Here is a 14,946-nt window from a genome sequence, read left to right on the forward strand (position 1 = left end):
TAGACTCTGGGATTCAAATCACCACCCTTTACATTGGATTTGGTTGGTCAGAGAGGCCTGGTGCATCACAGTTGCTATGGTAAGCAAACCCTGGGGTCGTTCAGAACCATCCAGACTTCAAAAGAAAAAAGAGCCTATTTTACACTGCGGGTAAAGAGTAAGGAAAAGTCTTGATCTGAGTCTGTCTTCATGTCCTGGCACGGGGATTGGTGTGGCTCTTACCCACTCTGGTGACGAGACTGCAGCATCAGCTGAATAGACCACACTGCATGGAAGCCACCAGTAAACAATCTGGAGTGGGTCAGCACTGGACTCTGTACCTTCAAAGCAAATGGATTTTAAAGCGGAGCTGAAACTGTTGTTGATACAGTCTTATGTACCTAGATGAGATGGGAACATGGATTGCACTTCAGTACCCTCTCCTGTACCACACTGTATATTGAGTCCCAAGGGTCCTTATCTAGATTCTCTGGTGCCATCCTGGCTCCTTTTCCATGAGGACCTTCAGATCCTGGAAGAACTCCTATCGCTTTTACTGAGGGATACTGAAAGAGTCCTCGCTGGTACCAACTTACCTTCTGGAGTCAACTTACCTTCCAGTCCTGCCGTCTACCGTAACTCATCCTCTGGTACCAATACGGTCACTGGCCCCACACAAACAATTTGAGAGTACTGAGAGGGACCTGCAGCCAGTACCTATATCCTCCAATACAGTCTTGCTGCCCAGTTGAGTCTCTGCCTCCAGATGCAGTAACAAGACCCTTTCCAGTCCCCAGTACTGACTTGACAAACCGCTGGTACCAGTTCCACTTGCCCCTCCGATGGTCATTGCGGCGGGCACTTCATCTGATTCAGAGGTATCCAAGGCTCCTCCACCATCCTGTTCTAGCCTCCTTCCCTTAAGGTGCACCCCAAGGAAGAAATTACACCCAGCAACTTTGGGGTCCTGCCCTTTTTCTGTATGCCCCATGAGAGTTGGCTTATTGGAACTCAAGGGCCCCTTATGGTGGTCGGCTCTAGAGGGTCCCTTGTAAGAGGGCATGCCAAGAGCAACAACTGAGATCCTTAGGTCCTGCTCCATAGGAGGAACTTAGAGGAGCAAGAGCCAGCTGGAGAAGCAGAAGTACCACCTTCCCACAAATCCTCTTCCTCACTAGATGAGGCTGTTATGCCTCCCTCACCATCTTACGCTGATAGTTTCAAGGATTTTCAAGACCTTGTAAAACAAATAGCAGAGAACTTACACGTTCTGTTTGAGGAGATACAGGAATATTCTACATATATCTCAGAGCGAAATCACTTTGCCCTTCAGTAATGCTCTGTTGGCCCCGCCTGTATGAGGTGACATAGTAGTTAGAATTTGCCACTCATGTATAAATGAGCTGACGCATACTATATACTGCCCAGAGGCTTGGAGAATTCGTTTTTTTGCATCCTACACCTAACTCCCTGGTGGTTGAGGCCATTAACTAACAAAATAGGCCACATTGGTCCTGTTCAACACTATCTAAGGAGCTTGAAATGGCTGGACATTCTGGATCATAAAAGCTACTCCTTGGCCTCTTAGCAATTCAGAATAGCCAATTACCAAGCCCTGATGGCAAAATATGATTTTACAAGTTATTCAAAGAGTGCATCTTTTATTGAACACCTGCTACAGGGTGAACAATTTCAAGCCCTCCTAATGGAAGATCAGACAGTCACAAAAACATTTTTTTCCAGACTTCACTCAATGCCGCCATGATGTCCTGCCTCTTTTTGACAATACAACAGAACCCACAAACCACAGCAAGGTCTTGCCTTCAATTCCTGGGCCATATGGCAACCTGTACATTTGTGATCCACTTAGCGGTGGCGTATTAGCCACTATGCCGACGGGGTCTGTGTCCAGGAGCCCCAGCAAAAAATCCGCTGTTGGGCGGTGGAAGCCCCCACCACCCCCGACCTTGTCCGCAGCAGAAGCCCTGGGGCAGGCAGGGCAGGAGAAGCTCCAGTTCTCCGACCCTGGTCCCCCACAGAAGCATAGGGGAAGCCCCAGCACCTGGACCCCCTCTGCGGCCCCAGGACTGGAGGAGCTCTCACTTGCCGCTGTGGCCCCAGGCACAGGGACAGAACTGCTGCGTTCTTGGGGCTGCACTGCAGGGAGGAGGGTGCAGAAAGGAGCAAATGGGTTGTGGAGAGCTGCAGTGGGAGGGGGTTCACCAGGCAGAAACGTGGGTGGAACAGGCTTGGGCCCCGGGGAAGGGGCAGAATGGGTATGGGACTGAAGGTGGAAGGGGTGGGGAGGACTCCTCCTTCTCCCCCCCCACCCCCACCACACACGCACTTGCTCTGACCCAGGAAACCTTAATCCACCTCTGCCACTTAGCAAGACTACACTCTCGGTGTATTCAAGCTTGGCTGAGAACTATCGACACCCCCCCCCCCCCCAAAAGCCGTCCATTCAAGACTGTGTCCATATCTCAGAGGTTCTTCATTCTCTAAATTGTTGAAACGATCCCCAAAAAGTATGCATGGCAGTTATGTTCTCACAGTCTCCTCCCACAAGGATAATCACTACAGATGCCTTCCTGCTGGGCTGGGTTATGCACTTCAGGACTTCACAGCTTGGCAAATGGAGCCCACAGAAGGTGATCCTGCATATCAACATATTAGAGGTCAGAGATCCATTACTCAACATCTACACCCAATCAGAATAATTCTGGATAGCAAAGCAGTAGTGTATTATATCAGTCATCAAGAAGGAGCAAGGTTCCAGCCCTTCGGTGTTAAATCCATATCACACCACCTACAGATCTCAGCGGTTTCAGTAACAGGACTTCAGAATAGTGGCGGATTCCCTCAGCAGGCATTTCCACCTCTATCACAAGTGGGAGCTGAACAACACGGTATTCTGAAAGATGTCATACCTGGGGTCATCTGGAGATAAAACTCTTTGTATCACCATCCCACGCGATGTGCAGACGACTGTTTTGTGGGGAAAGCACAGCCCCAATTCGATGTGGGCGGTGTCAAGGTGACACTGTAGTCAGCCTTTGGCCTCATGTATTGCTATACGCTTATCCCCAAAGCCATTACTGCTCAAGGTCCTGAATAAGTTGAAACAGAAGCCATCCTTATAACATCATCATGGCCAAGATACAGGTATGGTTCCCAGAGTTGGTTCATATGTCTAGACAGAGGATCCCCTTCCCCTGACAGTGGATCTTCTCACTCAGGAGTCAAGATCTATCTCCTGCCCCAACCTCTTAGTGCTTCACCTCAAGACCTGGCTATTAGATGATTCTTTGGTGTAGAACAAAACTTCTCCCTAGAGATACAAAGAGTACTTCTTAATAAATTTTCCTTTATAGTGGGTTTTCTATCTACAGAAGAGGAAACTTTGTCGGGCTTGGTGCAGCCTCTGATCTATACCTTCTCTCGAATCTTGTCTGACATACTTGCAATTACCTGCTAAATTTAAAAATCACAGCATTATTGCTGAGTTCAATTTAAGTTCATGTGGCTGCCATCAGCTTTTCTCTCACCCACACCCATTGAGGGATTTTTATTCTTTACCCACCCAACCACAGCGAGGTTCATTAGGGGCCTGTTCTACATTTTTCCTCTTAAGAAATCTATTCCGCCATGGGACCTCAACTTAATCCTTAATGTGCTGAGGAAACCTCCATTTGAACCTATGGGGAGCTATTTCCTCCTTCATTTGGCCCTCCAGATTGTGTTCTTCATAGCAGCTACCTCAGCCAGGTGGGTTTGGGGAGCTGGGATACCTGATGGCTGATCCACCACACACTGTATTCTATTGCTTACTGGTGGCACTATGTCCACACTCCCGCTTGCTACCATAAATTTCTTCAGGTTTCCACACTAATCAGGAGATTCACTTACTGGTATTTTATCCCAAGCCTCACTCTTTGAGGGAAATGAGCCTATATACCCTAGATGTAAGAAGAGTTCTCTCATCTTTTACCTCAACAGAGCTAAGTGCTTCAGGACTTCCCCATGGATTTTTCTCTCAGTCGCAGAACTAATGATAGGGCACCCAATCTCCACTCAAACATTGTCTGAATGGGTTTTGGGATGCTTCTTAATCTATTTATGAAGCATCATTCCCCTCCTAGAGTGATTGCCCACTCCACCAGGGATCAGCCTACCTGTGGCCTTTCTGAAAAACCTACCTATCTCAGACATCTGCAGGGCAGTCCTTCTAGTCTTCAGTGCATGTTTTCTCAGCACTGTGCTCTCATGCCTGCTCCCAGAGCTGATGCGACTTTTGGTGATGATATTTTATGGTTTATACTGAATCCATCCCCTCTGTAATTGAGGGTACTGCTTGGGAATCTCTTGCAATGGAACACCCATACAGACAGTACTTGAAGGAGAGGTAACTTGTGGTACAGAAACTGGAAATCTTTGAGATGTGTTCCTATGGGAGCTCCACTACCTGCCCTCCTTCCCTTCTGCATCAGTCTTCTCACTGGACTTTCGTGATTGAGAAGGAACTGGAGCAGCTGAGGGTCTCATCCCCTTATATCCGAGCACAAGCCTATCTAGAACATGTGCATGAACACTGGAAAAATTCCAGCCAAGAGTTCATGGAGACGACACGCATGTCCTGACGCGGAGCCTCCTTAGTGGGGCACATCTTCAAGAACTTCAGTTACTGTACAAGGTAAGTAACCTCTCCTTATAATTCCCTTTTTACCCTTATTTCAGAGTGGTTTTAAAAATATTTTGTAAAGTAACATGGGTGAGTTAACATGCACACCAAGGTTTATTTTGGATTTCGGTTACATCATGGCAGTGCAGAAATGGCCTGAAGTTGCAATCCCCACTTTCTTGTGCAGCGCAGCTTGTCACACTGTGAGATGTGAAAATATTGTCATACTAGTAGTGTGGCCATCAGAGGCTAGATGCAGTTGGCATTTTGCTTTCTGTCTGTTGCTATGGCTATAATGTGTAGAATAGGAGTGGAGCACTGATTAAAGCAACCATACTTAGAGTAATAGAACTCCCAACAAGGAGTCAGAGGATCTTGCTAGGGCCAATTCTTCAATCCTCACATAAATCCCATTTAAGTTGGTAGGAGTTGTGTGTGAAAGTCCACAGGATTAAGCCCTTCAATTCACTGTAATTGTGGAGGGTAAAGATGCACTATGCAGGGGGACAATAATAGAGAATAAGATGATTCAAATTGTCCAGATTGTTGTAGCAGAAGGAAGGAAGAGCTCAGAGTAGAAAACAGGCTGAAATGTCAGTGTAAAGACTGAGGCATCAGGAAGCTATAGGAAAGGTCCTCATCCAAGGGCTTTGCATAGGGAAACAACCAGATTTGATTCCATGGTGCAAAGTGTCTGTCATAGTAAAATGCTATGTATTTTTCCCATTTTTGATGGTGCATTGTTCCTCTCACTACTTCTAAAACAAACCCTTCTGATGTAACATAGTTGGGAACCAAGGTGAAGTAGCTCTGTCAGCACAGACACTGGATAGTGGTATAAATCTTTCTGAATTATTTACATATCTAGTTATCAGAGTGTCTAATTTAAATTGCTTTAGTTCAAAATGCAGAAGTCTTAATATTTTGATATGGTTTCTACCTTCTGAGAGAGTGCTGATCAAAAAGGATACTTCTGATATTATTGCTATTTTTTCTTAGGATGACAGTGATGTTTATATTCTGACTAAAGTGTCAGATATCTTGCACTCAATATTCAGCAGCTACCAGGAGAAGGTGTTGCTGTGGTTTGAACAGCTACTACCACTAATTGTCAATTTAATTGTAAGTATCTTGGATTCTTTCCATTTAAATCTGAGATGTTATGGCACATGCATAAGATCTCATGCTGGTGTGGCAAATTGTTTTTAGAGCACTGAATGCCTTGTACAAAACATAGGCATGTGTTCACCCAAGAAGTTTATAGTCTAGACAAATACAATCAAACAAATTTGTCACCTGGTGCTTTATCACACAGCAGTGCATTTGTTTCTTTTTTACTAACCCTTCTGTCATAGATTATTGCTGATAGGCTTTGGAGGGGTATTTGAAATTTGAAAGAGGAAGTGCACCAGGTAGAAGGGACTTTCATGGAACAAGACCCAAAAAAGAATGCGGGGGGGGGTTAGTTAGGCATGAGATCGGGGGGGTATAAAACTTCTGTATTCAACATACAGTCCTGATTTCATTTATTAGTCTAATTCAGTCGTCACCAACCGATCAATGGCTGTAAAGTGGTTGATCCTAGAGGATCTCCCAGTCGATCATGATCTGTGGTGGTGGAGCGTGGCTGCCGCTAAGGCAGACTCCCTACCCTGGCCCCATGCTGCTCCCAGAAGCAGCGAGTGCAGGCAGGGGACAGGGATCTCCCTCTGTGCGCTGCTTGTGTCTGCAAGCACCGGCCCCACAGCTCTCCTGGCTGCGGGGGCAGTGCTTGCAGAGAGGGGCAGTGCGCGGACCCATGTGCCCCCCACCTCTCCTTACACGTGCACACCCCCCCCCGCAGGGCCGCGTTGGCCCCTTCCGGGAGTGGTGTGGTGCCGGGGTAGGCAGGGAGCCTGTCTTAGCCTCGCTGTGCCCACCACCAACCAGGAGCTGCCAGAGGTAAGTGCTGCCCGGTGGGAGGCTGCACCCCAACTCCCCGAGCCCCTTCCTGAACCCCAAGCCCCCTCCCAGAGCCAGCATCCTAAGCCCCCTCCTGCACCGCAACCCCCAGCTCTGACTCCCCTCCCAGAGCCAGCATCTTGTACCCCCTCCTGCACCTCCAACACTCTGCCCCAGCCTGGAACCCCCTCCTGCACCCAAACTTCCTCCTAGAGCTTGCCTCCCTCACCTCCTCCTGCACGCCTGCCCCAGGCTCAGCCCAGAGCCCCTTCCCACACTGCGACCCCCCCACCCTGGTGAAAGTGAGTGAGGGTTGGGGAGAGCAAGCGACGGAGAGAGGGTGGAGATGGAGTGAGTGGGGTGGTGCTTTGGGGAAAGGGAAGGGGCAGGGTAGATCCTGGGTTGCCCTTCGATTCAAAAAATGATCTTGGGCATAAAAAGGTTGGAGACCACTGGTCTAACTGCTCTCCTCAAACAGCAAAAGTTAACTTTTGATTTTGTCTTTAGTGTTGCAATCAGTGTCCTTAGAGGAACGAATTCCTCTGTAAAGATTAAATTCGGGTCAACCCATGTAGCTCTTGAAATGGAGCTTAAATTCCACAATTATAAACATTTCATTTTGATATAATCATTCATCTTTTTGTATGCATCATGGCAGTTGATTAACAGTTACATTCTGAGGTGGCTTAGAAAATTTTAATTTTTTTTTAATGTAGTGTCCACATAGGCCATGGCCAGATAGACAGTGGGGATTATGCATTTTTGATGACATCGTAGAGCACTGCAGCCCATCCTCATTCAAATATGCTGAATACTTCCTGAGGCCAATGCTACAGTCAATATGTGACAACAGCCCAGAGGTTAGGCAAGCAGCTGCTTATGGTGTTGGAGTTATGGCACAGTTTGGTGGGGAGAGCTATCGTCCTTTTTGCACAGGTATGTATATTCATGCGTATCTTTCTATTCCTGTAAAACTAACTCCAGAGATTGTAATACTTATGCTAACCATGAGATTCTGCCAGGAAATGCCAACTCCATGTTAATGAATGATCATATTCTCATCTCTGGTAATGGAATAAAATACCAGTGAGTGTTTTGGGGAGGGTGGTGACAAGTTTTAAAAAAAAAGGGGGGGAGAGGTGACCTAAGCTATCCAGATTTGTGGCCATATCCTTCCTATTCACATTTTTGTTTGCGACACTTTTGGATTGAAAAGTGTAAAAGAATGTATTCGCTAAGCAACATTTTTCTCTTAAATAAGTACAAGTGTATATCCAATAAAAAGCTGACTTGTACACAATAACTGATTTTATAAAAGATGGATACAGCTACATATGTCTAAAAGCAAGATTGAGTCCTTTGCTTTGTATGTCTGGAGAAATTGTACAGAAACGTGTAATAAGGAGGGGGCCTTAAATATAATTGAAGTAACCTGCACTTTCCCCATGTTTGAAGCAGAGGAATCTAACATTTGTGACTTAGAACAGTTTTAATAATTTATACTTATCACAGATGCTTTTTGCTGAATTTCTGCTCTCTAACTCTAGCTGCATTTTGAATTTAGAAGATAGTTTTTATTGGTTATGACTGAGCTACAACTGAAAGAATCTTCTTGTGCTCTTCACACCAGAGCCAGTTAAGTTAATTTCTAAGGTGCTCTAGTATGGAGAAAGTGGTGCTGGGGCTGGGGGGTTGGATAAGGGGCAGAGGGTCTTGAGGGGCGGTCAGGGGACAGGTGGGGGCGGGGTTGGATGTGTCGGGGGATTCGAGGGGTCAGTCAAGGGGCAGGAAGTAGGTGGCGGTTGGATGGGGGTGGGGCCAGGCTGTTTGGGGAGGCACAGCCTTCCCTACCCGGCCCTCCATAGCAAGTTCAATATAATGCGATTCCACCTACAAAGCGGTAAGATTTTTTTTTGGCTCCCCAGGACCGCATTATATCGGGGTAGAGGTGTATATTGCATATTGACTCCACTTATCAGTGGTCAATTACTGTATAATTTACATCATTGTGAATGAAACTCTCTATCCTATAGCCCTCTGGGAGAAGTAGCAATGATAAAGAAGTGCCTATAAACTGTATTCTAATTTCAAGTATTAGGAAATTGTTATAGGTGGCAGAAAGATATAATGTGAATCTGTCAGATGACCTTTGTTGTGACCCAAGAATCAGTTGGGAGTGAGTTGGGCACAGATCCTGCTCAGTCTTACTTAGGTTCCTTAGTTTTGGAATGTTCTGCCAAAGGTTCCTTTTGGCTGCCTTTAATGAATAATGCTTGCTGAAAATCAATAGTATTTCCATATCTTGGACTTTAAAAAAAAATTTTATCTTTATTCTTTGTACCATATTCGCAAACTGATCCTTTTTGGCGATCAGTCATATCACCCCTGCAGACATCTGGCTTTCCCTTCAGTTTGAGTTGGCCTAGTATATTTGAATAGATTGGCTCTTTATTTTTCTTTATCTTCACTTGATTTTATTGTATGGTTCACAAACGCTAATGGGTAAGTATTTCAAGATGTATTAAATACAATTAATTTTAAAATTAATACGTATGCTGCAACGGAAAAATCATGCTGTAACTAGGAGTAATGCAGATCGTTAGTATAAGAATCTGTGGATTCCCAAGGATTTAGTATTTTCGTAGATTTTGCTATAGTCTTTAGAAATTCATGTTTTCAGCTCTTCTCTTGGCAATAAATATTTCTCTGTTTGGTCCAGACATTGTTCCTGTTGTGGCTTTGGAGTTGCATGTAGAGATTTGTTAGACTCCACAATGGATTGTGCAGCTGCAGCACTTGGTTTTGGTTTGGACATTTTGTGCCCAAGAGTAGACAAAGGATTGGAATCTGGGAGATCCTGATAAATGCCAGGGTGGTTGCGTTATGGAGAGGAAAGACTCAAGCACTACAAATCCAAGATGAATAGGGTAGGAGGGAAACAAGGAAAATAGGCTGTAGGGAACAAATCTAAAGGCAAACTATGAAATCAGCAACTGAAAATGATTGTAGAATGGTGAGGGGAGAAGCAAGTCCCAAAGCAAGCCAGAATGTAATTATATGCTTTTAAAATGCACCACTGTACATAGGTCTGTGGCCCAGATAGCTCACTGAGTTTCGGGTCTAAAATCAACACATGTTGATAAATAAGGCTGCGTTTTAGTCACAGGTATTTTAGTAAAAGTCACGGACAGGTCATGGGCAGTAAACAAAAATTTATGGGCAGCCTGGCTCCTTCTGTGGGGGGGAAGGAGAGAAGAGAGGAGGGAGTGGGGGCTGGTGCTGCAGGGGAGTTGGCAGGGCCATAGGCTCCCTACCTGGCTTCTCCCCCCGCCCCCCCCACTCAGCTGCTCGGCGGAGGCGTGTTCAGGTAGCTCTGCATGCTGCCTCTGCCTGCAGGCACTTCCCCTGCAGCTCCCATTGGCTGCGGTTGCCAGCCAATGGGAGCTGCCAAGCCAGCGCTCTGGGCGGAGGCAACCCACAGAGCTGCCTGCTCACGCCTCCACCTAGCAGCTGAGCAAAAGGGATGTCACCGTTTTTGGGGAGCCCCCAGGTATGCCTTGCCCAGAGACTGCCTCACCCTGTCCGGTGCCCCAACCACCTCCCACACCAAAACTCTGCGGTGGGGGCCTGAGACTGCCCCAGCAGCAGCTGGTGCACCTGGAACAGGGGCTGCCTGAGCTGTCCCTGAGCCAGGCGCACCAGCTGCTGCAAAAGTCACAAAGTCATGGAATCCATGACCTATGTGGCAAACTTGCAGCCTTATTCATAAATGTAGTTCTGTCTTGGGGAGTCTGCGGCAGTAGATTGAAACAGTTGCACCATGAGAGAGCTGAACCTCTGCATGCACTTCACATTAGGATGTGAAATTAACATTCCACTGAACACTTTTAAAGAAGAAGCCATGACTACTGGGTATAACTTGGTTTGAGGTGGACTTTACTGAAGAGATTTTCAAAGTGAGATAATCTTTTCTAGGTTTAGTGAATATATGCAAACAGTGCTGTTCATCCACTCTGTTAAATTAATTCCTATAAATGGTGAAAATATGGATCTCCCCAAAGAAAGTTAACTTTTTAATGTTCATTGCCAAACACTAAACCCTTTCCTGAATTTAAGATTTGCCTGTTGTCTAAAAATGCATCCATTCTCCTATGGGATAACTACTTGTAAGAACCAATGTGTCCAAAAAATTCCATTTTTATTGGTGACTGTTAGAATAAAATACGAGAAATACACTGTGGCTCTGGGAAAAGTATTGGTAGGAAAGGTTAATGTCCAGGCTAAAGGCCACACACAGCTGACACTTCATGACTATTGGGTATGTCCATTAGGGATATTGATCAGAAATGAGACATAAGAGATTAAAAAGCGTCACCTCCTCTTAAATATTTGTGACCCAAATATGAACATGTGACATTTAGTATCTTCAAATATTTGAAGGCGTTAGCTAGAAAGCTATATTTAGATCTTTATTACTATTTATACACAACTGATTAGGAGCAATATTTCTTGACTGAAGAACTGATATATTTAGAGTGGGCACAAAGCTTTAATTTAAACTGTGTAATAATGTAACAGGAACCACTAACAAACAGAAGGCTAGTCCTCGTAGTGCTAAAGGGGTTGTCCATTTAGTTTCTAAGGATTTTAAATATTTTAATCTTGTATCCATTATCCATGGATTTCACTAGCTGCTGTGTTATAATAGGGACTGATTCCAGAAGCAAGTATGGGCACTTCTGAGAAGCCAATATGGGCACTTCTGAGGGAGTTGTAGAAGTTTAGATATTCTAATTTAATTGCTTAAGGCGCTGTTTTTCTCTAAAACGATAGATATAAATTACCCTAGTCATAAAATTAAGACTATTTTGTTCTCAGAACTCAAATGTTACTGGGAAATCTGAAGCCCAAAAAATTAACATCACACTTTTCAGATAGCCACTGTGCTCTGAAATACATATTGGGCTAGATTCTCCACTCAGTCAGAACTCTGTTCAGACACAATGGGTGGAGGTAAGGAATCCGTTGCATCTCCCTAATTCAGTACTGCCTGGCCCTGATGTAAGTTAAAGATAGTCCTCAAACTCTGCATTTACACTAGTGGAAGGTTTGGCATAGCAGGTTTCCACTCCAGTACATGCCTCTTTAGCCTTTATTATGAATTGATAGTTCTGTGGTAAATTAGTTAGTCCAACTTCTGTTGCTACAGTTTAAAGATAAATAGGGTAGAGATTTGGAGGCTCTAGGAACACATGAAGATTGAAGACAGTAAGCGCAAACAGTTACAAATGTTGTTGTCACATACCCATTTATTCATCCTGAGAGAGTCCATGCACTGGCCAATACCATATCCAGATTCAGTACCCAAAGACTTCATAGAGTTGGGTGGGATCTCAGTGGGTGGTCATTGAGAGAGAGGTGGTTCCTGGCGTGGTCCTACCAATGAGGTCTTCCTTGGGTATTCCTCCCGTTGGCGTCTTCCCACTTTTACACAACCAGGAAACCTCTTATATTGTTCTGACCACCACCTAATACCTGATGCATATGCTTTTTTTCCTTATCTGTACTTTCCCACCCCATGAATATTGGGATGGCCTGTTTTTCATAGTTTTAGTTTCCCCTTATTCTTACTGGCATCTATGCACATCCGTCCATAGTAACCTGCAGTCAGAGCATGACATTCCATGGTGTTACAATCAGGTATCTCGTGGTCTTGGGCAGTTGTTTTCCATTGCAGTCTATTTCTCTGTCACATCACCTGTTGGTACATCTTTTACAGGAATATTGTAACCTTACTGGCGTAGTGTTATTCCTAGGTCACCCATTCACATCAAGCATACTTAGCCATAGGCTTAAGCTATGTAGGCCTTGCATCCCAGCTGTGCATTACTTATACCTCATACACAATCATCATTCCTAAATACTTGTCAGTCTTGTACTTAAATCTGTTTTACATACATTGATTATATATGAAATAGCATATGAGTGGACCGTAACACTAAGTACAATGATAAATGGATGATAAAATTAACTAATTGGCTACACCTTTGTGCCTCCTCCATGCTTCCTCTGCTGGGACGGGAAATAGGCATGGGCACATGGCGCAGAAGACAATTATGTTGGCTTCATTTGTGCTAATGAAGTTCTTTTGATTGTCCCCATAGCTTCTGCTTCCAGTGTGCATACACTCCATACATGTGAACTCAGATTCTTTTTGGCTAGCAGATTGTCTGGGGCTGTGCTAGGACCCCCTTTTGAGCCCTGAGCAGCCTTACCTTTTTACTTCCTGTCTGTGAATGCCACATATTTAGTGCAAATGATCATAAGAGCGGCCATAGTGGGTCAGACCAAAGGTTCATCTAGCCCAGGATCCTGTCTTCCAACAGTGACCAAGCGAGGTGCCCCAGAGGGAATGAACAGAACAGGTAATCATCAAGTGATCCATTCCCTGTCACCCATTTCCATCTTCTGGCAGAGGCTAGGGACACTATCCCTGACCATCCTGACTAATAGCCATTGGATCTATCCTCCATGAACTTAACTAGTTCTTTTTTGAGCCCTTTTATAGTCTTGGCCTGCACAACATTCTCTGGCAAAGAGTTCCACTGACTGCATTGAGTGGAAAAAATACTTCCTTTTGTTTGTTTTAAACCTGCTGCTTATTAATTTCATTTGGTGACCCTTAGTTTTTGTATTATGAGTAGTAAATAATTTACTTTCTCCACCTCAGTCATGATTTTATAGACCTCTATCATATCCACCCTTAGTAGTCTCTTTTCCAAACTGAAAAGTCCCAGTCTTATTAATCTCTCCTCATATGGAAGCTGTTCCATACCCCTAATCATTTTTGTTGCACTTTTCTGAACCTTTTCCAATGCCAATACATCAGTTTTGAGATGGGGCGGCCACACCTACATGCAGTATTCAATATATGGGCGTACCATGGATTTATAGAAAGGCAATTTGATATTTTCTGTCGTCTTATCTATCCTTAATGATTCCCAACATTCTGTTTGCTTTTTTGACTGCTACTGCACATTGAGTGGCTGTTTTCAGAGACCTATCCACAATGGCTCCAAGATCTTTCTTGAGTGGTAACAGCTAATTTAGAACCCATCATTTTATATGTATAGTTGGGATTGTTTTCCTATGTGCATTACTTTTTATTTATCAATATTTAAATTCATCTGCCATTTTGTTGCCCAGGGACTCAGTTTTCAGAGATCCTTTTATAGCTCTTCTCAGTCTGCCTGGGACTTAACTATCTTGAGTAGTTTTGTATCATCTGCAAATGTTGCCACTTCACTGTTTACCCCTTTTTCCAGATCATTTATGAATGTTGCAATGGACTGGTCTCAGTATAGACCCTGGGGGACACCATTATTTACCTCTCTCCATTCTGAAAACTGACCATTTATTCCTACCCTTTGTTTACTATCTTTTAACCAGTTACCAATCCGTGAGAGGACCTTCCCTCTTATCCCATGTCACTTACAAATAACATTCTCTCATAGGATATGGGAAATTCAGGGCCTTATGGCTGATCTACCTTACACAGTGTTCCATAAAGATAAGGTAACTCTTTGGAAGGAACTTGGAGTGCAGCCTAAGATTTTCCAGTTTTCACTTAACTGGAAAGTGAATCAACTGATTTTTTTCTTTCCCAAGACTCGCTTTGGGGGGAAGCTAAATTGGACAGTATTAAGGGTCAAGCTTTTTACACCCAAAGATTGTTTATGTAAGTATCTAACTGTTTTAGAATGTGGTAGCTAAGTTAAATCCACCCAGGCAGGTTAAAGACTGTTCCATCAGGAATTAGGCAACATCCTTAAGAAGCATTCCTATTTCAGAAATTTGCGAGATGGCTACAGGGGATCAGTCCATACTTTTATCTAGCACTGTTCCTTAGTTGATGCTTCAAGATCAGATGTCCTTTTTGGTAGAGCAATGCTGCAATTTTTGTTTAAATAGAACTCCCAGACCCACCTCATAATTCTGAGGTAACTGCTTGCTAGTCACTAGAAGAGGAATTCATGTTGAAAATCACTTGGAAGTGACGTTTGATGGTCTTCAATAACTGATTCTTCAAGATGTGTTGTCCAGATGGATTCCACAACTCACCCTATTTACCTGCTGCTACAGTATTCTGTACTACTGGCAATGGAACTGAGGAACTGCTCTGTTTTTGTGCTCTGGTGGGGGGCCGTGCAGGCACAGCCCCAACAGACACTGGTAGCTAAAAAGAATTTGTCATATGCTTGGGGTGCATGTACATCACAAGTGGAATTCATGTGAACGCAGTTACTAAAGATGACTGTTCATTCTTTGACTAATTGTCCCTATGA

At 44.4% G+C, this 14,946-nt stretch overlaps 1 protein-coding gene across 1 annotated transcript in view; it reads left to right on the forward strand.

The window, feature by feature from the left end:
• IPO5 (importin 5) overlaps positions 1-14,946 on the forward strand; it is a 79,025-nt gene that overhangs the window by 45,971 nt on the left and 18,108 nt on the right. The window contains exons 22-23 of the mRNA XM_048853814.2: positions 5,660-5,782; positions 7,318-7,537. Of these exons, the coding sequence (XP_048709771.2) occupies positions 5,660-5,782; positions 7,318-7,537 (343 nt within the window). The remainder of the gene's footprint in view (positions 1-5,659; positions 5,783-7,317; positions 7,538-14,946) is intronic.

The sequence above is a fragment of the Caretta caretta genome, chromosome 1 (assembly GCF_965140235.1).
Source record: "Caretta caretta isolate rCarCar2 chromosome 1, rCarCar1.hap1, whole genome shotgun sequence".
NCBI classification, from domain to species: Eukaryota; Metazoa; Chordata; order Testudines; family Cheloniidae; genus Caretta; species Caretta caretta.